Genomic DNA, 23,676 nt, shown 5'->3' with positions numbered 1-23,676 from the left:
AGTTCAGGGCAGGCCCAGGCTAAAGCTCTGCGTTCTTATGCTGCCTCAGAAGAGTCTCCTTGGTTGTAAACGTTTTCTCTGAGAGGTTATTGTTTTATTTGTGTTGAGGGCTCCCAGACTGGATCCTGGAGAGGGTAATTCTTCTCTCTTCTGCTTTGGTATAGCATACCATGGTGATATTTCTATAGCTCTGCAGAAAGTTAATGCTTAGAAAATTACATCTTATGTACTTGCCTGAAAGACTGGGTTGAATGGAGTTCATGCTATGAAGAAGAGATTAGCTTTGTGAATTTGCCAGGGGAATCTCCTTCCCCCAAGCTGCTAAGTGACTGGCATCTGCATCTGTCCCTGAATCTGCCTCCTCTCTGCTCCCCAAAGGGGCATTTTTTCCTGGATGGAATGACTCATGGGCTCTTGTCATAAAACCACTCTCCCAATCTCAGCACCCGCCCATGGGGCTACTACCTCCTGGGTTAAGGTCCATCCCGTCCAGTTGTCTAGGGAGGCCTGGACTCAGCCCTGTCCTGCACAGGATGCCAGCAGCTGGGCTGGACCCGGGATTTAGGAGCTGGTATTTCTTACCTTCGCAGGATCTCTGGAGGTTACAATGTAGATCCCCAGCATACATGGTCATCACTTACCATTCTTAGAGTCTCTAGTTTTCATTACACACATTTGTAAATAGAACATCTGATAGGCAAAACCCTGATTTAAATCCTAGCACTTTCAAAACCCCCTTAGTTGAAGGATAGTACCTCTTTCTCTGCTTGGCAAAAACACAGAGAAAATAGTGAACGTGGTTAGATGACAGACAGGATAGACTCTTTTCCACCAAAATACTGAGACTAATGTTGGTTTACAAATATTTAAAAATAGAACACAAAGGCATCAAGAATAGACCATTTCTCTAATATAGGGACTTGAATTATATTTCTCTAAATTAATGCATAGAAATTATCGTACATATTAATGTACAGATATGGTTACTCTTCAAGGGTTTATTGGCCTGAGAAAATAAAGGAAACTCCACAAAAGAATCAGAGCCGTGACTGGCTGATCTAGAACACACACACCCTGGACAGCAGGTGGGTCTTCCAGCTACAGGTACCCTTGGATGACTGACTGTCCACACTGCTCAAAAGCAGTTCATTTTACTTTGGCTTTTTGGTTTGCTTTTATGTGTAGACTTGGATTAGGTGCAGAGATTTCCTCAAAGGAGCTAGGCTGCTTAATTCTTTCTCTTTAAAAAAATTTAGACCTTAAGACCTTTGCAGCTTAGGTGCTCCTGAGCTGAAGGTAACAGAGTAAGGAAAGTGGTAAAAGAAAAAATAAATGCAGAGATTTATGGTTTGGGGTAAGATGGAGTAGGCACACTTCACCTTGTCTCTCCCACTAAATGTAGCTATAAAACCTGGACTTATTACACAGAACAGCAATGTGAAGACCCTGAAAAGTAAGCAGTTGCAAGAGAAGAAGGGAAGGACACCCTAATTCAAAGTAGAACAGAACCTGTGGTCTGTTTCCCATTTTTCCCCTCCAGTATTCCCCAGCCTGGACTCAAGGCAGCCTGAAACCCAGAATTGAGCACAAAGCACCTAATTTTGTTCCAGGAGTGAGAAACAGGCTCCTAAAGCTCAGAGCGTGGGGGTAAATCCTTGTCTTTTTTCTTTTTCTTTGCTCCACCCTCTAATGCCTTAGGCCCCCGTGGGATTGTGTAGTAGTAGCAGCAGTGAGGGGCGACGGAGAGAAGGTTGGTAATGGAGGACCTCAGTCACCCATCCTTTGGGATAAGGGATCCTTCCTTTCTGAGCAGAGGAGCTGTGGTCCCCAGAGGGTGGAGGAAACTCTCATTGCTTTTTTCCTTGCACTGTCCTCCCACTGTGTGGCCCAACACAGTGCAGTTGTAGGACATGCACAGCAAAGCAGGGTAGCTAAAGCACCAGGTCTCTGGCCAGAGGACTGAAAAGCAAGCCCCGGGAATCTAGAAGGACCAGAGAGATCACCAAGAGGGAGAAGCTCTGGAGAACAACCCCAAAAGGTTGCTTATGAGCTCCTGGGCTCTTTTCCCAAGCTGCACCTGCATGGATCTGACCCTAAGCAGCGTTGGCAGTCTGTTAGAACCCCTGTCCCAGATGGCCACTGGGTGGCGCCCACAGAACAGCTGAAGAGCACTGCAAAGTCAGAAGACTGATCTGACGTGGGAATCACAACCTCAGAGGGCAGGTTGGAATGTGAGGTCTGAACCCAACCAAATTGATCACTTAGTGTGTTAGTTATCAACTTATTGCCTCTCAACCTGGAATGCACTCTTCAGTGTGTGTATTCTGTGATATATAATGGAATTCCTTTAAGTATTCGTCCTTTGAAGTGAACACCATTGTTAACCTTTCTCAGTAAAGGACGCTGGAGTGACAATGTAGTAGGAAGAGGTTTCCTGCGTTTCCCAGGGGAGGATCAGCATTGTGGGACATCTGCTGGAGCCTGCCCCAGTCATGGGCACAGAATATGGTCCCTTTGCAACCTGGCAGCCTGGGCTAGCAATAACTTTCTGCAGCTCTCTTGACACAGAAAACAGAGCCCTGTGTGGTCCATTTGCTCTGTGGGCCTCCTGCCCTCCTTCAGAAGGAAAATGGAGAATTTGCCAGCAGACCTCCTTTAAAAGAATTGTTAAGGGAAGTTTTTTAGGCAGAAAGCAAATGATACCAGAGGGGAACTTGGAACAATAAGAATGAAGGAAGAACAACAGATATGGTAAATATCAGGGTAGATATGACAGGCTAGCTTCCTCCTCATGAGTTCTTTGAAATAAGTTTGATGATCTGAAGCCAAGAAATCTAACTCTGACTGATATAATACATAGCACAACTACAACATAAAGGTGAGAGCATAAGGGGATCTATATGGCAATAAGGTTTCTTTTTTATTTTAATAAATTTATTTATTTTATTTATTTATTTTTGGCTGAGTTGGGTCTTTGTTGCTGCTCGTGGGCTTTCTCTAGTTACGGCGAGTGGGAGCTACTCTTCCTTGCGTTGCGTGGGCCTCTCACTGCAGTGGCTGCTCTTGTTGCGGAGTACGGGCTCTAGACACGCGGGCTTCAGTAACTGCAGCACTCGGGCTCAGTAGTTGCGGCTCACGGGCTCTAGAGCACAGGCTCAGTAGTTGTGGCGCACGGGCTTAGTTGCTCCGCGGCATGTGGGATCTTCCTGGACCAGGGCTCGAACCCACGTCCCCTGTATTGGTAGGCGGGCTCTCAACCACTGCGCCACCAGGGAAGCCCAGGTAATAAGCTTTCTATATCTCACTTGAAGTGGTTAAAATACTGTTTCTAAGTAGACCACGATAAGTTAAGCATGTATCTTATGCTCCCTAGGGCAACCGTGAAAAAGAGAAGACGAAGAAGCATAGTCAAAAACACAATAGAGAAAATAAGATGGAATAGTAAAAAATGTTCAGATAATGGAAAAGAAGGCAGGAAAATATAAAAGAGGAAAACAAAAGAGGGCTCAAACAGAAAATGAATAATAAAATGATAGACCTGAATATAAATATATCCTTAATTGTACTAAATGTAAATTGCCTAACCATACCAATTAAAAGACAGAAATCGTCCAAATGAGTTAACTAAGCGAATCAACAAGATTCTGTCTATAAAATCTCATATAGATTATAACCATATATTTAGGTTAAAAGTAAAAGGATGGAATCAAGAAAGTGAAAAGATGGGAAAAGATGGGAAGAAATTTTTGCAAATCATATATCTGGCAAAGGACCAGTATCTAGACTATATAAAGAACTATTACAACTCAACACTAAAAAGACAAATAGCCCAATAAAAAATGGGCAAAGAATCTGAATAGACATTTCTCCCAAGAAGGTATACACATAAAAAGGTGCTCAACACATAAAGCACATAAAAAGATGCTCAACATCATTAGCTATCAGGGAATGCTAACAAAAGACAACCTTCACACTCACTGGGATGGCTACAATACAAAGAGAGATGATAACGAGTGTCAGCGGGGATGTGGAGTTACTGGAACCCTCATACGCTGTAGGTGAGAATGTAAAATGGTGCAGCTGCTTTGTAAAAGTCTGGCAGTTCCTGAAAAGGTTAAACATAGAGTTAACATATGACCCTCCAATTCTACTCATATGTATTTACCCAAGAGAATCAAAAACTTATGTCCACACAAAACTTGCACCATTTGCATCTTTGTCAAAAATCTCCTTTAGGTAAAAGAGTTTTAAGGGAGACAAAAGACAGTCCCAGATGTCAGAAATTAAAGGAAAGAGGGAAATCAACTGGGGTCAGTGTTTTCAGCTCTTCAGACTAAACTTACTGACCTCAAACGTTCAGCTGCATAAACATAAGGCAGTTCTGCCACTCACATTGGCGAGCCATTTGTGGAGAGCACAACCTTGAGTCAGAAGATTTAAATATTTGCTTTTGTATCCCCACTGACTGCTATTTAGAAGTGTCTGGAATTGGAACAGAGAATATTCAACAGCCTTACTGTTTGCCAACTGACACTCCGTGTATCTGTGCACATCAGGAAATGGCTTTAGCCAGATTTTGATGCTGTAGGTAGGGGAAGTTTAAAACAATATATAGAAACTTATTTTACTTCGATAAGGGAGATAAGTATAGCTTAGTGGAATGAATGTTGAAATGCACTTTTATGTCCTGATAATTTTTTTTTTTTTGCGGTGAGCAAATAATGACTTACAAATAGTAAATATGAGGTGGGAAAATGAAGAGAGAAAGTTCACTGAGTGGGCTGAGAGTGAAGCAACCTGGATGCAAATCTTTTACTCACTTTCATTCATTCATTTACTCACTTAGTCTTTCAACAAATATTTATGGAGGGTCCACTATGTGCCACACATTGTGCTAGTTCTCACTAAGAGGTGATGACCAAGATGTACCTGAGTCTGACTTTCCTTGTGTTTGAGAGACCACATAAACAGAGATCAGCAGCTGTGAGGGTTCATGTCGCAGGGGAAACCTACAGGACAAGTGCCCAGGCTGTGTGGTCAGTCCCAGGCGGAAAAGTGCTCGGTGGGGTTTGGTACAATGCTTGGTGCGCTTAATGGTGGCTGGTGTTTAGCCTCAGATAACTGGTGTGTGTGTGTGTGTGTATCTTCTAAATAACTAATCAAACTTACCTCTGAGTATGTTACAACCTACTGAGAAGATCAGATGCCAGTAAATTCGATAGAATGTGGAACCACAAAGCTTGAGGAATGCCCAGGGGGCTTTGGGAACCCACGTGTCAGCTGAGGGGTAGAGAGACAAGTGTGACATTCTAGAGGAGAGGACCCCAGTTGAGTGCTGAACTCTGACTTACAAACAAGAGTACTCTCAGACCCTAAGAACATTAGCAACTGCCATCCTGGAAGAAACAAGGCGTTTCATCATTATTGATGAAATTGATTCACTCATATTTTATTTTAAAGTTCAAGTTAAAACTTTTCTTCTGTGTGTGTATGAAGCTGACATATATATATAATTTTTTTTTAAATAGGTAACTTCATGCTCTTAAAATGGGGCATAAAGTGGTCGTATTCGACATCTCTGTCATCAGAGCCTTGTGGGAAACTCGTGTCAAGAAGCACAAAGCCTGGCAGAAGCAGGAGGCAGAAAGGCTCGAGAAAAGCGCATTGGAAAAGTATGTGTTCTCTGTACTTGCTCTGTAGCTCTCTAGCGAATAAGACAGGCTGCATTTGTGTTGTGGAGGGGGATGCCTTTCCTCCGAGATTTCTTCCTGTCCGTAACACTTGCTCACTGGACTTCAGAATCTTCACGCTGTTGCCTACAATGAACATTCGATTCCTGTAACAGTAACACTCATAGCTATAAGGACCCACATACCTTCCAGGTACTGTGCTAGGCATGGAAAAGACAGCAATGACACGACAAATCCCTCTACAGGAAATTCTGAAAGACCACCTAGCTGCCTTCAGCAGGTTGATGCTGTCCACCCACGTGACAACATGAGGCTGCTCTATGTCCTGCGCTCACCTCTCACCCGTTGAGCTGAATGTTAGATAAGGTTCATTGTGTTGATGCAGTTTTTACTTGGATTGGAATGATGTGGTTTGACTGCTGTCATACACTCATGAAGTATGAGTAAAAGAGAGTTATTGTGTGTATGAAAACTAAGTTGAGGGCTTCGGAAAAACTATGTGTGTGATCAGCATGAACCACCCAATTGAATTAACACTGTACAAGACGGATAAAAGTACCATGAGCTAGAAAGGTTGCACATTCAGGTGGCTTTGCAGGTCTGTAATTTTTACGCCCTGTGAGGAAACCCAAACTGGAAGTCTTGGATCATGTGTTATGGGTGTGGTTTATATAAGAAAGGCAGAGTGGGATTCTAATTGGCAGACCCATTCTCAAAGGCGGTCCATGACCCTACATCAAATTGGCAAATTGTGACATGTCTATGCTTTAGGTTAAAAACAAAATGTGTAGGATATGAATGTCTCTTTATTCTTGGTTCTTCACTTCTATAAACTATTTCGATCAAACAAATACCTATTCTGATCATGCTTGATAATTAAGCTGCTACTGTAAGCATCACAGCTGTTCCAGGTGGTTATAATTATCCCCAGTCTGAAGACGAAGTTAGGACCTAAGTAACTTGCCCAAATTGACAGGGCTGGTAAATGCAGGATTTGGCCAAACCTTTCCCCCTATATAATGCTGTAATCACAGATAGCTGGACTGTCTTTTCACTTGCCACTAATATGAGATTATCCACTATGACATGAATCTTAAATTTAAGAATTGGAACCCTCAGACCAGGCAACACCCATGGCAGAGGATCTGAGGGATCTACATGAGCACGAATTACACAAGGTCCCAGCGCCCTATGAGCCCAAAGTGGTTCTCAGCCCTGCTCCAGCTTCCTCCCACCCCCAGCATCTGGGGTTACTCTAGGGTGGGACAACTTGCTGAATGGGGACCCAAGCCCTGGGAGGTTTATGGAGGTGTCTGTAGCTGAGGTAACAGCCTGTGGGTTCTGGGAACAGCAGCCACCTGCAGGAGCTTCGCTCTGAGAACCGTGCCCTGGAAGCCACTTTGCAGTCACGTTTGACTTGATCTCTGTCTTCCATCATGGTGCCAAATGGCTTTGTGTCCACATTCACACGTCTCATGTACACAGGGTTGGTCCTGCATTAGGCTCAGTGCCATAGGGCTTGTGCTGTGCCTTATCTTAACCTAAGACAGAAAACTTCTTGGGAATTTGTTAGGATTTTCTAGCTCAAGATAAGAAAAACAGCCACCAAACTGGCTGGGTGGTGAGGAGGAACTGGGAGGGTGGCTGGAGGAATGTGATGTTCAGGAAGAAGCATTAATTTCCCAGGACCTGCAAACATGAACGTAGTGAATTTACCTTTTTCTGGCAGGTATTTTTGAAGTTTCATAATATAATTTATACTGTTGTTGTTAGGACTATTTGAAGGTTACCCTTTAGTTTCTCAAAATTTGTTTCCTGTGGGAAAGTTAATATATACATATATATATATATATATTTTTTAATTAATTAATTCATTCGGTTGCACCAGGTCTTAGTCGTGGCAGGTGGGCTCCTTAGTTGTGGCATGTGAACTCTTAGTTGAAGCATGCATGTGGGATCATGTTCCCTGACCAGGGATCGAAACTGGGCCCCCTGCATTGGGACCACGGAGTCTTAACCACTGGACCACCAGGGAAGTCCTGAAAGTTAATGTACTGATGAATGCTTTGTATAAGAGGCAGTTATCTGGTTAATTTAAATGTACTAAACCAGGCAAAACCGTTTAGCTTGTTCTGTTACCTCACTTCATGGTATTTCATTTTGTAATACTGTATTTGTTCCATGAGGTATATACCAACACTTAAAAGTTATGAGTACGGAACATCACTCTACTTGAATGAAACTCAGTCATTTAGATGGAGAGATAGAGATGCTTTTGTTAGGCTCTAAGTGAGGAATTTTTCATCCAGTGAGCCTATTTGCCATCTAGACTAAGATTGTGGGCTCATTTCCTAAGGAAAGAGTATTTTATTTGCACACTTACTGATTTAATGAATAGAGCTCTAATGGCATTGTTTTGTATGTTTATCTTGTATTTGAAATGCTACTAAAATTGACTTAAGGGGACAATTATTCAATTATATGGGCGATAAAATATAAAGACAGTGACATTTTATTTATGTTAATTACTCTCAAGGAAGAGAATGGATTTGTAAAAATTGTTTATATTCTCATTGTGACTTTCTCTAGGTTTCAAGGGGACTAAGACATCAAACATTTAAAACAGAAATCCAAAAAAGATTTGGTATTTAACTATTTTTTAAGTAGCGCATCTAATTTCCTTTTTCCCTCCACTTACGTTGGCTGTACCAAGATATGTGAAATAGTTACATCAATTTGTAATTTGTGATATAGGAAAGATGTGTTGAGTAGGGCTTAACCGGTATCATTTTATTACCTTGCTAGACTCTACCTTCAGGTTCAGTCTAAGAAATGAAGAAAGAAAATTTAGAGACATTAATCTGAAAAGTTCTCACTGAATACAAGAACTCGCTGCGGCTGTGCTGCTGGCTGTGAAAATTCTGGAAGGATTTCTTTTATTATTTCAATCAGTGCCTTGGATCTAGGGTCTGCCCTGTATCCCTGACTGCTACAGTCAGAACTAGAGCTACAGGTAGATATTTAAACTTATTTTTATCATATGGTATTAAAAATATTTAAATTACACAGAAGAGCTAATGATGAAAAGCAAATCACCCCAAGCCCCTGCTAGTATTTCCCAGAGGAGCTCACTTCTAACTCTTCCAGCACTTTCTCCTGGTATTAAATTCCTATTTCTCCATGTGCTGGTATTTTAAAACTTATCTGTTTTATTACATTATTTGTAGATTTCATGTGTAGATCCTGAAGCCCCAGGTAGTTGATTACCCAGTGCTTTTCCCCAGCTCAGCAACCTGTGACTAGGACCTGGGTAGGGTAGTAGCTGTGCTAGCCAATGCCGTCAGCAAGATAGTTTTTTTCAAGCGCTCCTGTTCTCCTAGATTAATAGCAAGCACGAAACTCCACTGATACCTGAAGTGGTGTCTGAAGAGCAAAAAGTCTGATTAAGGGGGAAACATTTGCACATAATCCTGGGGAACCAGCCCTGCAGAAATCTGGGATCAAGAACTCCAGGTAGACATAACAGCAAGTGCAAATACCTTGAGGCAGGGGTTTGCCTGGGTGGTTCAGGGAAGAACCAGGAGGCTAGAGTGACTGGGCCAGAAAAAGTAAGTGAGGGTGCAGTAGTGGATGAGGTCAGACAGGCAAGGGGAGCGCACAGATCCGCAGGGCCTTGTAGGCCATAGTGAGACATTTGCTTTTATTGGGTGAAATGAGAAACCAATGAGAGGTATGGGCAGAGGCATGACATGGTGTGACTGACACTGTCACAAGCTCACTCAAAATGCTGGATGAGTTTAGACTGTAGGGAGGCAAGAGTGGTGCCTACATGAAGATGCTGGTGACTTGGATCAGGATGGGAGCAGTGAAGGTGGTGAGAAATGGTCAGATTCTGGTAGAAATGACCCTATTTGTTGATGGATTTGATGTGAGATATGAAAGAAAGCACAGAGTCAAAGATGACCCTGAGGTTTTTGACCAGAGCAACTGGCAGGCTTTTTCTAAGATGGAGGAAAAAGCAAGTTTTACAGGTGAAGGTCAGGAGTTTGGGTTGGAACATGTAAATTCGGGGGATGCCTTTTAGATATTCAGGTGGAGATGCTGGGAGGCAAGGAGGCTGGATTCACTGAGGACGTCTTGGCTGGAGATATATAATTGCGCGTCATCAGCATATAGATGTATTTAACACCAAGAGAAAAGAATGTCTGTAGACAAGAATGATTTGTATTGCTATCAATTTTCTACAAGTTAACTTCAATCTCTGCCGAGTTGTAAAATAGCTTAGTCAATGACAAAGGTGCATACCCCTATAGGATCAGATAAAATCCACCAAGTCTCCAGTATTCCAGAAAAAGGATATCCACCAGTCTCTTGCTTTTATCAGCCTTACATTTCTTCTTACAATTGACAGTGCCTGGTAGTCCAGGCCAGGACTTTCCACATGCCCAGTCCTCAAAGATGTTTCTGCCTCAGACTCTTTCCTCTGTTCCTGCCCCTCCTGACCACTTGGCTCCTGGGCTTTCCTGCGACAACAGAGCCACTGTGATTCTAGTGCACTTTTCCTTCGGGTACCACCTGAGAGTTTCCATACTAGGACTGACCCTCTACTACAGGGTTTTTTGTTTTGTTTTGTTTTATTCAGCATTTGTATTGCTTCAGGCCCTGTAGAGACCAGGGCTGCATCAGCAGCCTGTTTCTAAAAGAGCCCTCTTTTAGAAGCCTGGGATACTGCCTGTCACCAAGTCCCTGAGTTGGGCTGAGTAGGGTCCAGATGCCTTCCTGAGTGTGGAATGCACCAAGTTCCTATCCAAGGCAGGCTACCTCATTTTGAGACAATGTCTCTGTGTGATAGATTTGAAGGAAAACCACAACAAACCTTGTTTTTGTACCACATAGAATGTTAACCTGTTAAAGGCTCCGAGCAGATATCAAATCTCTACATGGAGAAAGGCCCCCAGGTGCAAAACGCTGTTCTAATGGCGGCGTGAGCATCTGGAGGGCAGCAAGACGTAGTCTATCATGATGCAGCTTATGACCAAGCTGGGGGGATAAGACAACTATAAAATAATATGTCAGAGAAGTAGCAACAAGAAGGTGCTGGGAGTGATGGGGAGGCTGAGGAGTCCTGGGCCAGCTCCAGTGTCAGATTGGAACTGGAGTTTATGAATAACAGGTTCATCTGCAGGAGTGAAGTTTCCCAAGGTGGCTGATGGATGACCTTCTAAAGTCGAATTTTATAAACTGGGGCTGCCTGTTTATTTCTATCCATATGCTCCTGAAAGATCATCAGATTCCTGTGGCCTTGCTTTTTTTTTTTTTTTTTTTTTTTTTTTTGCGGTACGCGGGCCTCTCACTGTCGTGGCGTCTCCCATTGCGGAGCACAGGCCCCGGACGCGCAGGCTCAGCGGCCATAGCTCACGGGCCCAGCCGCTCCGCGGCATGTGGGATCCTCCCGGACCGGGGCACGAACCAGCGTCCCCTGCATCGGCAGGCGGACTCTCAACCACTGCGCCACCAGGGAAGCCCTGACCTTTCATTTTTGAAAAATTTGGGTGTCACCTCATAATATCAAGGGATATTGTAATTAATCAAAGGCATAGGTAATTTTGGTAGAAATTTTAGCCATGTTAACTCACCTCCTCTACTTTTAAGGTCAGATTTGCTAATACTTCACAACTCTGAGGGTTTAAGATTCCCCCACACCCCATATCCACCACAGCAGAGGAAACAAGAAAGGAGGGGCGGGAGAGGGGGCGGAAGTGGAGGGGAGGGCTTGTCTCCTGCTGGGAAACTGCAGGTGATGAGAAGGACTGCGCTTGCGCTTGCGCTTGCGCCCAGGTGGCCCGCCTGACTTCTCCAGGCAGGTGATGGCGATTCCCCAGGAGATAACCGAGACCTCTGCTGCCCGTTTTAGGATAAAGGAGGAGTGGAACTTCGTGGCCGAGTGCAGAAGGAAGGGCATCCCCCAGGCTGCGTACTGCAAGAATGGCTTCATAGACACCAGCGTGAGGCTTCTGGACAAGATTGAAAGGAACTCCCTCGCAAGGCAGAGTGCAATTTCCAAGGAGAGAGACAAACGGAGCAGTGAGTTTGTGTTTGAACTTACGGGGCAGCACTGGAAGGTGAGTCCATGCGTTTCGGTCCCTACAGCACGCCGAGGCTCTTTGCAGCGCTGCGGCCGACGTCTGCTGCTAGGCTGAGCTCAGGCTGTTGACCTTGGCCCAGTGCGCGCTGTTGCTGTTGTCTTTAGAGAGCTTTCCCATGGATGCGGAGGAGCCATTGCCGGCTCTGAACCGGGTTCTCGCGTCTTTTCCGCGGTGAAGGACTGTGCAGTCTTGAAAAGAGCAGCGGGATCCCCTTGGATCCTTACGACGCTGCGAGGGACTGGGACCCCAGCGGCTCCTCAGGATGGCACAGCCTTTACAATGCTTGATTCTGGGAATTCCCTGGCGGTCCAGGGGTTGGGACTCCGCGCTTCCATTGCCGAGAACACGGGTTCAATCCCTGGTAGGGGAGCTAAGATTCCGCCAAGCCGCGGGGTGCGGCCCAAAAAAAAAAAAAAAGTTCGATTCTGCCGCCTCCTCGCCACCCCTCCCCGCCCATTAAAAAGAACTTCTTGACTTCTTTTTTTTTTTAATGCTCTGAGCACTTGACTTGCCTAACACCCCTCTGTGGGCGGTGACTTTGCTGACTTGTCACAGAGTGTAGAGCCGCAAAGGAATTTCGCAGACCCTTCAGCCAGTTTTCCTCTGAGTTTCTGAGGCCAGGACAAAGATGTGCCCTCTTTCTTGCCTCAGGTGTGTACAGGTGCTTCCTGCTCGCACTCCCCCAGGTTGCTGCTGGCTTGGAGAGGCATCTCAGGGTTGCTTGTGCTCTGATGTTTCTTGGTTGAAGCAGCCCATGGTGTGTGTGCGCTGGGTGGCGGCACAAATGAGCTCGGGCTGTCTTCCGTTCAGTGCGACAGAGTTGTCTGGGACCTGCGCTCCATCTCTTTTTATCCCACCGTTTTGTGGCTGAAAGGACTCTGGACTGGGAGACCATATATTTTGGGTGACCCTTTATTGGCCCTGTGACCTGAGGCTGTTTGCTCCATTTGTATACATTTTATCTCCTTCCCTGTTCAGTGGTGCTAATGCTTGCCTTGACCCCCTCAGAGGGCTGTTGTGAGGATTAAATGAGCGGATATTCTGTGACACTGTCTTGTTAGCGACACAGCCCTGTAAGACTGGGAGAGACTGTGACTGACACCTCTTTGGTGGTCTTTCTCCTGCATCCACATCATTGAGATCAGTGGATACATGGATGCTGCCTTTTCTGGGGCAAGAAGGAGGGCCTGTCTGGATTTCTAATTAAATACCGCTGGTAAATCATTCTCGTGTGCCGTGGTCAAACACGATCCCAGCCCGCTTGGGGAACCTGTTGAGTCCTCTCGGCTCACAGCACCTTTGGAAAACCACTTTAAAGGGCATTTAGTGAGTGCCTAGTGTGGTCGGGGGATAGGAAGAGGGTTATGAGTCAGCAGGCTAGGGAGACCCCAGGGTGAACTATGTGGATGTTGTCTTCATTACTTACAGCCTTCTTGTCCCCTGCATTCGGTTCCCAGAGCTGGTACCTTATCCTCATGGGTACCCACCGAAGGCAAGACTCTGGGGCCTCAGGCATTCATTACTATGAATTTCAGTTGCTGTATTCCTTCCCCAGAGAGATTTGTGTTTCAGTCTTGCCTCTGCTTAAGGAGTGAAAAGCTCCATTAAAGGATGTTCGCCGTCTTAGAGCGCTCACGGCGGCGAGGGAGTTCTGGCCTCTAACATCACACCAGGCAGCAGGTCTGGCCTCTGCAGGAGGTCAGCAAGAGGTGGACAGGGCGGTGGAGCTTCTGGGGACTTGAGAACTGGGTGGGGAGAGCTCCCCTGGGGTTCCTTGGAGCGGCTGTGGGGCTGTGACCTATGACTTGGGTACCTGATTAGGATGGGGGTGTCAGGGGTCAGGCATTCTTTGTGAGCTGGAAGACCCCAGGCCCTGGGCCCTGCTCTTTCAGGGAGATTTCTCTAATTTTACTGAACAACTTTTCAATAGAAAATTTCACTTCTACTGTCAAGTTTTTAATTTCCAAGAGCTGTCTGTTTTGTGAATGAATGAGTCCTGTAATGTGGCTTTATATTTCTGCTTTTATGGATGAGTCTTAAATTTTCCTTTAAAAATTTTGTCCTGTTTTCATTTCATGGGGGCTGTTCTTACTTATCTTGGGATTGATAGCTTTTTTTGGAGGAAGTTTCCATCTTTCAGAGTCTCCTTTTTCTTTTTGGGGTGTTTGTGTTGGTCTGGCATGTTGGGACTCTCTGGGAGGTCTGGAGACACAGGGTGTCGGGAGCACTGAGAAACTGGAAGCTCCAAGTGTGTGTCAGGTGAAGGCTTCTGTTTTTGGAGGGCGTTGCTATGGAGCCCCATGTCTCCAGCACGTTCCCCCCACCCCCCGCCCCAGGAGTGCATATTTATGATTTGTCTGCAGCTGGTGAGTGCCCACAGAGAGGATCCTCTCACATCCTGCAGGCAGGGACAGGCCTGGCAGCCAGTGCTCTGGACAGAGAGGAGGGCTGGGTGGGGAAGTCTCAGCTTCCATCACTCATCCTGTGGTTGCTGCCTCCCTCCCTAGATGTGCCTGATGGTCCCCAATCCAGACACTCTGTTTAATCCCTCCAGTGGATAAGCCTCAGTCTTCTACAGGGGCAGTAGTTCTGTGACATGGAGGGGGGGCAGACTTTGAACTTGACCTCCTCCTTTTAGCCCTGCCTTCCACTCTCACCTCCAGACATGCCCGGCTCTTCCACTTCCTGAGCCTCGGGAGCCTCTGGTGAGAAGTTCAGGTTGTGTCTTATTGTTCCTGCTGCTGCTGGTCTAAGGTTGAGCAGATCAAGGGAGGTAGGTTACCATCTTCCAGTTTTCCAGCTACCAGCATTTTCCTGCTGCTGCCTCCCTTCTCTTTCTCTTTGCCCTCTGTAAGGTTTATATCTTCAAAAAAGAATTCCTTTACTGTCATCTTTCATGGAATTTTAGAGAGGAGCAAAAGTGTCTGTGTTGTGTTCAATTTGCCATCTTTACCCCGTTCCTTTTATTTTTATTTAACACTCTATCTTAAGATTTTCCCATGTTATTAACAATAGTTATGGATATAATTTTGGAAGGCATAATAACCTTTCCAAGTGTGCCATTATTGGAAGAGCAATATGAGAGAAGTTATTTATGAGACACTTGATAATTGAAGCTTCAGAAGAGAGAGTGTTTTCATGCCGTGGAGTGGCTGGGCCTGTGAGCCATGGCCGCTGAGCGTGCGCGTCCGGAGTCTGTGCTCCGCAACGGGAGACGCCACGACAGTGAGAGGCCCACGTACCACAAAAAAAAAAAAAGAGAGAGTGTTTTTATGACCTAGGGTCAGCTCCCTGATGCCCCAGCTCGTCATCTTGTCTCAGCGGCAGGAGGAAACCCTCTGATCTGGTGTGGGCTGCATTCAGATCAGGATGAGGAGGTGCCGAGATGGGTTTGCCAGGCCCGGGCGCTGGGGGCAGTCACACAGGGCCCTATGCTGGGAGGGGCCCTGTGCTTGATGTAATGCTCTGCTGTCACCATCTTGAAATTCTTAATTTTTAGAAGGGGCCTGCATTTTCATTTTGTACTAGTTCCTGAAACTATGTAGCCTGTCCTTACTCTAAGTGACCCATTTAAATGTCTTTGGGTTTCAGTGTCCCTCTTTTAAGTGGGCCTTCATCATGCCCACTCTGCCTATCTTATGGTACTGTTACGTGAAAGCATATTGAAGGTGAAAGTACTTTTGCAAGTTAAAAGCTTAATCCACATATCCAATAGCAATGATCATAAAGCCCATTATAAGCACCAGGTACCAAGCAAGGGTCACTGTGGACCTTCTGATTGCTACCTCCACCCCACCCGACCTCTCCCCTGTGCATTCCTACCCCACTTTGCAGCTGATGTGCTGTGGTCAGCTCCATGAGGTCAGGGGACATGCATGTCCCTCAGTGCTCAGCATACCTCATTGCAGTGGGGGCTCGTAATCCTGTGAACTGAATTTCTTCAACTGGACAAATAGCCCCCTCTAAAGCCGTAAGCACTTCTCAACACCTTTACAATTTTATCCCAGAACACTAGAGCCAGGGGAGGCCCTGGATATGGCTGAGTTCCTCTCTGTCACTTCAGAAGTGAGGGCCCAGGGAGGGGGTGCCCCTAGAACATGGCTCGGCATCCAGGTCTCTACACTGTCCTTCTGGGCTCTTTCCCTGTTAAAGACTCATAAAAACATTTAGAAATTTGGCACAGCAAGTATTAGGTGTTTATCAAATATTTTAAAAAGCGATTAGTTTCAGAGCTACTTGATCCTTCTTGTATCTCTAGTGCCAAACATGAGTCTGCCTGGACATAACATGGCTCAACAGATGTCGGCCGGATACAAACTACTATATGTAAAATAGATAAACAACAAGGTCCTACTGTATAGCACAGGGAACTATATTAAATATCTTATAATAAACTATAATGGAAAGGAATATGAAAAGGAATATATATATTCTTTTATGTATATATGTATAACTGAATCACTTTGCCATACACCTGAAACTAACACAACATTGTAGATTAACTACACTTCAAAAAAAAAAAAGATGTCTGCTGAAAAAAAAAGCGATTAGTACAGAGGAAGGGAAATGCAGCACACATTTTAAAATCTAAGACGTGGCCAGATTTTATTTTTAGAAAATGTTAAATCCATATGTTGTAAATAAATAATACATGTGTAGCTTTGGGTGGGAGCCTGGTTGTCAGTGTTCACTCGGCATTTGACTTTAATAGAATCATGAATTCATGGCCCTTTTGAAATTTGGCTAATCCGCTAGTGTGAGATGAATGACATCGGCAGCATCTTGCTTTCTTTTTTGGAATGGCTATAGAGCTGGCAGGTAGGCTCTCACCCATGCTCTCTCCCCTCTTGTTTCTGAAATAAATGCACGTTTTCCTTGGCTCTGTGTGCTCTGCCTCTGAACTCCGACATATGGAGGAGCTAGTTCTGATCGACGGGATCCATTCTATTCCAGGAGCTCCCAGATTCCTTGAAGGAGCAGACGCACCTGAAAGAATGGCACATAAGCAATACCCTGATTCAGATCATTCCTAAGTATATCGAGCTGTTTCAAGCCATGAGGATTCTGGATCTGCCAAAAAACCAAATCTCCTGTCTTCCAGCTGAAATTGGTATGTTGCTTAGCTGGAGCCTTCCGGCCCCTTGTCTGGGAAGCAGGCAATACTGAGAATTCTTCCTCCTCCTGCTGCCGCAGGAAGTCGCTGGGCCGGGCTGTTTTGGGTGTTCCCAGAGCTGCTGGTTCGTGGCGTCCCCTCTGGATGTTGGTGCCAGGGTCTCACCTGCGTAACTCAGCAGTACTGACATCAAGTCTCATGAGTGAGCGGTGCTGTGTTTAGAAACTTTTTGTTTTTTCTTCCTTTTAGTTTTAGAAATGCAAACATGCAATAATATATTTATTGTAAACATAAGATAACAGTATATTGTTCCCACATATTAGTCCATTGATTAGTTTAGTTTATTGTACTAATTTGATCAAGGTTCTATTATTTTCAGTCATTCTGTTGTTCACTTGCTGCGCTGGGAGTGAAGTCCACGCGATCATCGTCACTGTTTCTCTTTGTCTTGTGTGTGAGGCACATAGTTGTTATGATTCTTCTAAGACGCTCAAGTCTTCTTGGAGACAGATCATCCCCATAAACCTCAGTCATGAGCCGGGCAAAATAATTAAACATTCTAGAAAGGAATAAAATGTAAAGTCAACTCTCTCAGTAGGGATTGTTAACAGTTTCCTGGGTATCAAAATTGTACACACAGGGCTTCCCTGGTGGCGCAGTGGTTGAGAGTCCGCCTGCCGATGCAGGGGACACGGGTTCGTGCCCCGGTCCGGGAAGATCCCACATGCCGCGGAGCGGCTGGGCCCGTGAGCCATGGCCGCTGAGCCTGCGCGTCCGGAGCCTGTGCTCCGCAACGGGAGAGGCCACGACAGTGAGAGGCCCGCGTACCGCAAAAAAAAAAAAAAAAAAATTGTACACACAACCCATGTTCTTCTAGATATCTACATTGTAGCCATATCTATTTATAAATATGTGTTAAAATATATATGCATGTTAAAAATATTTATATACACATATGTTAAAATATATGCATGCTAAACATATTTACATACAAGGGCTTACAGCATGTTCTCCAGTCTAAGCCTTGTTTCCCCTTATCATACCATGAAGGTGGGGGTGGACTCTAGGGTCAGGCTGCCTGGGTCTTTCACTTACTGGCAGGTCACTGGTTTTCAGTCTCCCTGTCTGTAAGATGGGGATAATAATCGTACCTACTTCACAAGGTTATTGTAAGGATTAAATAGTTAATACAAAGAAAGCATTTAGAACAGATAAACCCCCAACACTTGCTAGCCACCACCATCATCATCATCATCATTGTCTTTTTCTTATGTTTTTTTAAAATTTTACTTAATTAATTTATTTATACAGCAGGTTCTGATTAGTTATCTGTTTTATACATATGAGTGTATATATGTCAATCCCAATCTCCCAGTTCATCCCACCACCACTCTATTGTTGTCTTTACATAAGTGTTATTTTTCAATATTAGAATATACAAACTTTTGTCATTCTCCCTAATGGCTAAGTGATGATTATGGGATGATTTATTTAACTTGTCCTTCAAACAGTTTAAATTTAAACTAAGTAATTGGATACTAGGTCTGAGACTCTGAAGGTATGATTCTAGTCTGACTTTGAGTAACTTGGGCAAATACTTTAAAAAAACTGAGCTACAGGATGAGGTAGTCAAGAAAGAGGACCATGGGAATGAAGAGTTTTGAGCTGTTTTCTGTTGAATGGCTGTATTTTGTAAAGGAGGTGGAGTTGGATCTCTTACAGTGCTGTCTTAGAGAACTACAGAGCATTGGCTGAGCAGAGGGGGTGCGGGGAAAGTGGTCACCAAATGGGGTGTTCTTTTTCTCATTATCAGGACAATTATTTCTGACATTTGACATCAAGGAATTAAGCATGGCAGTGGGTGGTCCTCTTAACTCCTTTGTGGAACTCCTGAGAAAGTATTGTTAAATGGGTTTAAAATAGCTAATTATTGAAATCATTTAATAATGTTTACTCAAATAATTTAAAGTATGTAAATTCCTTAAGGTATTCCTTGGGCTCTAGGAACAAGAAGCCTCTGGACAACAAATTGTGCCTCAGTTGGGTTATATTCCCCTCTCTGGAAATTAGGTCTGAGGGCCTTGGGAGAATGGGCTATAAGTAGGGAGATTTCATTTCAGTTGGAAAAGATCCTGGAACATTCTAGGAAGGGATGGACTCATTAGCTATTTAGAAATGTAACGTGCTGGAGCTATGACACCTGTCTTAGTCTGTTCAGTCTGCTTTAAAAAAAATACCACAGGCTGGGTGGTTCATAAACAAAATTAATTTATTGCTCGCAGTTCTGGAGTATGAGATCAGGGTGCCAGCATGGTGGCCTGAGGGCCTTTTTCTGGGTTGCAGACTTCTCGGTGAATCCTCACATGGTGGAAGGGGCTGGGAAGCTCTGTGGGATCTTTTTACAAGAGCATGAATCCGATCGTGGGGACTCCATCCTCATGACTTTATCCAAACCTGATTACCTCCCAGAGACCCCACCTACTAACAACATCACCTTTGGGCATTAGGATTTCAACATACAAATTTTCAGACCATAGCAGTGCCTTAAACGTTTTATTTTAGTTTTTGTGTCGTGGGACCCTTGTCACACCGAAAGACTGTTTTCTCAAGAACCTCAAGCTCATGGTGCTTGAAGATAATGCTGTTCACCACGTCTGATGGAGACAATTGAGCCCATCTCAGATGAATAATGCCAAGTTCTTACCAGAATGTTGAGAAAGAAAAAGTAGTGTTTCTATAATGAGATCAGGCATTGTGGAAATAAGTGGCATGGAGAACAACTATTTGAATACAAACATATATTATTTCTTAGTGTCTATACATCATTAAAATGTTATATTTGAGACAGACTCTCTAAAGCTATTGCTTTTCCTTTGAGCTAGGAAAGTTACTTTTTCTTTGAGCTAGCTAGAAGGAGCTCATATACAGCTTTCTCTCCAGTTACCTCATCTTCTCTTTGCATCCCCTCATGATAAATGCACATACAGTTGGTATAAATGTGTCCCTAATGCAAATGCCTCCATCAGCCAGATCAGGTAACTCTTTAATAGATAAGTTTAGTCTCCTGTGTCTGGAAACTAGACAGCTTAGAACATTCACACCATCTATGCCAATCTTCTACTTTCCTTAGTTAAAGAAGGATTGTACAATATACTGTCTTACAGAAGCTGGGGCTGTGGCGATCATTAGTCTGATCACATGCTCTCCAGTCCTCCCCAGAAAAGCAGTCTTTCCTTGTTTTTTTATCAGCCTCCATATCCATCCTGCTATTTTGACACCAATAGTTGACTGTAAGGTTGCAGTGTATACCAGGTGGGTAAGTTAGAGGGGCCACTGATTTCCACAGCATCACCATTATCTTCTAACAGTGAGACCACCAAAGTTGACTCAGAAGTGGCCCTGCCTCCAATATACTGTCTTTGTATGTTTCCCTTTCTCATTTATAAAATGTCAGGAAATTTGTATTTTGAGTGCCTGCTCTGCAAAAGGAAACAATAATTTTGGTTTTCTAATTTTTAAAATTAGGTTAAGAATGTTAAGGTATTCAATGCCTTAGAACATGCGTGACATGATTTTTGGAATATTAAATATATTTACTCTTGTGCTAGTTTCTGGTTTGGAATTGGTCATGTATTTATTCAATCAAGACAGAACTGGGATTCAGTGTTTCTCCATCAATCCATTTATTGCCTGATATTCTTAGTGTGTTCACTTCCTGCCTGTGAAATGGACTTAGGCTTTTTTAAAGCATATTCTTTAGGAAGCACGATACATCATAATTAGTAAATGCAAATCTGAAGCCAAAGATAAATGAATTACATGCAGCCTATAAACAGTGACTGCTTGTTTGAGTCATTTAGCACGTACGTAGAGGTTTGTGTGTATTTCAGTACCTAGCTCACTTCCCATTAGAGTCCACCGATAGGCCATAGCTTGTCACTGTGCTTCCTAGGAACTGGACCATTTCAAAGCCATTGCCTGTTACTTCATTCATCATGTGATTTCAAAGGGGTTTGCGCTCTGTGGGTGCTAGCCCCTGACCCAGTCTACATAGGGGACAAATCCCCCACACTCACCTAGCCTGTAGTTTCACAAAGGGTTAAACAGATAAAGAAAAAGGAAAAAATGCTCTGCAAGGACCAAAATGCTCAGGATAAAAGATGAGCAGACATTCAATCAGAGTGCTTAAAAAACAAACACAGAATTATGTTTAATGCCTTTCCCACCATCATTTATACAAATGTTTTACATCTTCGTTTTGATTTTTGTCCTTAAAAGACCTTAATGGACCTACACCATGCATGTTGTTTTTTTCTGATGACAGGTCGTTTGAAGAACCTGAAGGAACTCAATGTGCGTTTCAACCATCTGAAGAGCATTCCTCCAGAACTGGGAGACTGTGAAAATCTAGAGAAACTGGATTGTTCTGGAAATCTAGAATTAACTGAGCTCCCCTTTGAAGTAAGAAAGAAAATGTTTGCACTTTTACTTTTATTTGGTTTATGACATGGAATGGTCTGTAACATGGGGACGAATTTTAAAAGATGAAATTCATTTTTATTTATATGACTTTTCCTGACATTTTAATCACCCTAAAGCAGCTATTATCAAGTCTTTAAAAATGTTCTTACACTCGGCCACAACCTGAATTTAAGTTCAAAAAAGCTATCAAAGGAAAACTAGGCAAAAAATCCTATTTTCATGCAATATATTTTTATTTAATGCCTATTTAATATATGATGCCTGTTGTCTGTAATGCAGATCCTGATTTATTTATCCATAATGGAGGAATAAATTGAAAACAGTTGGAAATAAATAAAGGGAATAAAATTTAAAAATGTATATACTCGTAACAAAACTTATAGATAACTAAAGCAGTTCTACAGATAGGATTTGAGAACTCCATTAATTTAAAAATATCCATTAGTTTCTTTTTGTCTGTATTCATTGGGGAAATGATTTTAAATTACTTTTCTGATAAAACAGAACATATGAAAGTGAACAGTTTTTATTGCCAGATAAAACTAAACAAGGTTCTTGTGCTTGAAGAGAGAGATGGATCTCACAAATTCTGCTGGTAATGAATGGGCTAAAAATGGTATCACTAGTGAGGCTCTGACAAGGCCGTGGCCACAGATTCTATCTAGTCCTAGAAGGCGTATTCTTTTCCTTTCCTGAAAACTTCCGGGTGGGAGGAAGAGGCCACTTCCGCTCTTAGCACCCATGTCACCCAGGAAATGCTGGGCAGTGGTCCCGGTGAGGGTGCACAGCCAGGGCTCAGGATTCCCCACACAAGCTGCTTGTTCCCCAGTCCTCCCCATCTGAGAGAGGGACCCAGTCCTCTCTCAGATGTGCAGGCTGGAAGCAAGCCAACTCACCCTTGACCTCTCTTGCTCCCATGCCCCATGTCCACTCCATGAGTAAGTCCTGTTGGGCACGCCCTTCAGAGTAACAGGGGAGATTTCTGATCATTTGCTACATCACTTTACCAGTTCACGTGTGAGTCTTCTGAAGATTTGCCAAAACCCATTAAGACAGTCTTCCCCAGGTCATCCTACTCTTTGAGGCTTGCACTTTCTGTCTTCTCTGACTTTGCACATGCTGTTCCCCACCTGGAGTTTCCTCCCCTACCTTTCCATCTGTCAGGGAACCTCAGGACCCAATTCAAATACTCCATTCTCTGTGAAATCTTTCCTGACCCCTGACCCTCACCTCACTGTGATGCTGGGCAGATTAATCACTTCTTTCTTTGTGTTACTGAACATTGCAAATTGGAAACTTCACACTAGTTCTTACTACATAAAATTGCATTGCTTGTTTATGAAAATATAAACTCCTCAAGGGCAGCCACTGTGTGCTTTTCATCCTAGCACCCCCAGCGTGTAGCACAGTGAATGACACCTAGTAGATGCTCAACGTACATACTATATTGATCTGGTTTGCATATGTTCATAGAAATGCCTTTGGGAAGAGACATCAATCTCAAAATTATTAGTTGAACTTAATTCCCACTCTTAAAAAGTAATTAGAATATTTTGTTATTCCTTCCTAGTTAAGTAATTTGAAGCAAGTTTCATTCGTAGATATCTCAGCAAACAAGTTTTCCAGTGTCCCGATCTGTGTCCTGCGGATGTCTAATTTGCAGTGGTTGGATATCAGCAACAATAACCTGAGTGACCTGCCACAAGACATAGACAGGTAGCTACTTGCATTCTGAAGGTGAGGTATATGAATTAGTCACTAACATTTTAAACATGCATAACACGTGAATGTTCTGTGAGATCAACTAATTTTCCAGAGTTTCTTGTTTCCAGGAAATCAGTTTGATTCTTTATAGAATAAGACAATTCCCAGTCTGCACCATACATATACATGTACAGTTGACCCTTGAACAGCGAGGTGGTTAACCTGCATGTAATTTGTAGTCAGCCTCCGTACCTGGGGCTCCTCTGCATCTGTGAACTCAACCAACCATGGACCCATGCAGTACTGTAATGTGTGGACCCGCACAGTTCAGACCTGTGTTGGTCAAGGGTTAACTGTATATATGTGTGTGTGTGTGTGTGTGTGTGTGTGTGTATATATATGTATATATATAGTTTGAACACATCTTTAATTTACTTTAGTTCTCAATAGAATGGAACATTAACTTTCCTTTCCTCCCCAGAAGTAGAAAAGTAAATTTATTATGTACAGAATCAAAACATATTATTCTATTTGGGATATC

General features: G+C 43.6%; 1 protein-coding gene across 1 annotated transcript in view; it reads left to right on the top strand.

The window, feature by feature from the left end:
- Positions 1–23,676, top strand: part of LRRC2 (leucine rich repeat containing 2) — a 33,990-nt gene that overhangs the window by 5,376 nt on the left and 4,938 nt on the right. The window contains exons 2-6 of the mRNA XM_024751477.1: positions 5,529–5,672; positions 11,605–11,812; positions 16,790–16,946; positions 21,274–21,410; positions 23,002–23,147. Coding sequence (XP_024607245.1) covers positions 5,548–5,672; positions 11,605–11,812; positions 16,790–16,946; positions 21,274–21,410; positions 23,002–23,147 — 773 coding nt within the window. The 5' untranslated portion in view covers positions 5,529–5,547. The remainder of the gene's footprint in view (positions 1–5,528; positions 5,673–11,604; positions 11,813–16,789; positions 16,947–21,273; positions 21,411–23,001; positions 23,148–23,676) is intronic.

This window comes from Neophocaena asiaeorientalis, unplaced genomic scaffold (genome assembly GCF_003031525.2).
Source record: "Neophocaena asiaeorientalis asiaeorientalis breed wild unplaced genomic scaffold, Neophocaena_asiaeorientalis_V1.1 scaffold221, whole genome shotgun sequence".
Taxonomy (NCBI): domain Eukaryota; kingdom Metazoa; phylum Chordata; class Mammalia; order Artiodactyla; family Phocoenidae; genus Neophocaena; species Neophocaena asiaeorientalis.
The sequence above is the reverse complement of the archived record's forward strand: the minus strand, read 5'-3'. Positions and strand labels throughout refer to the sequence as shown.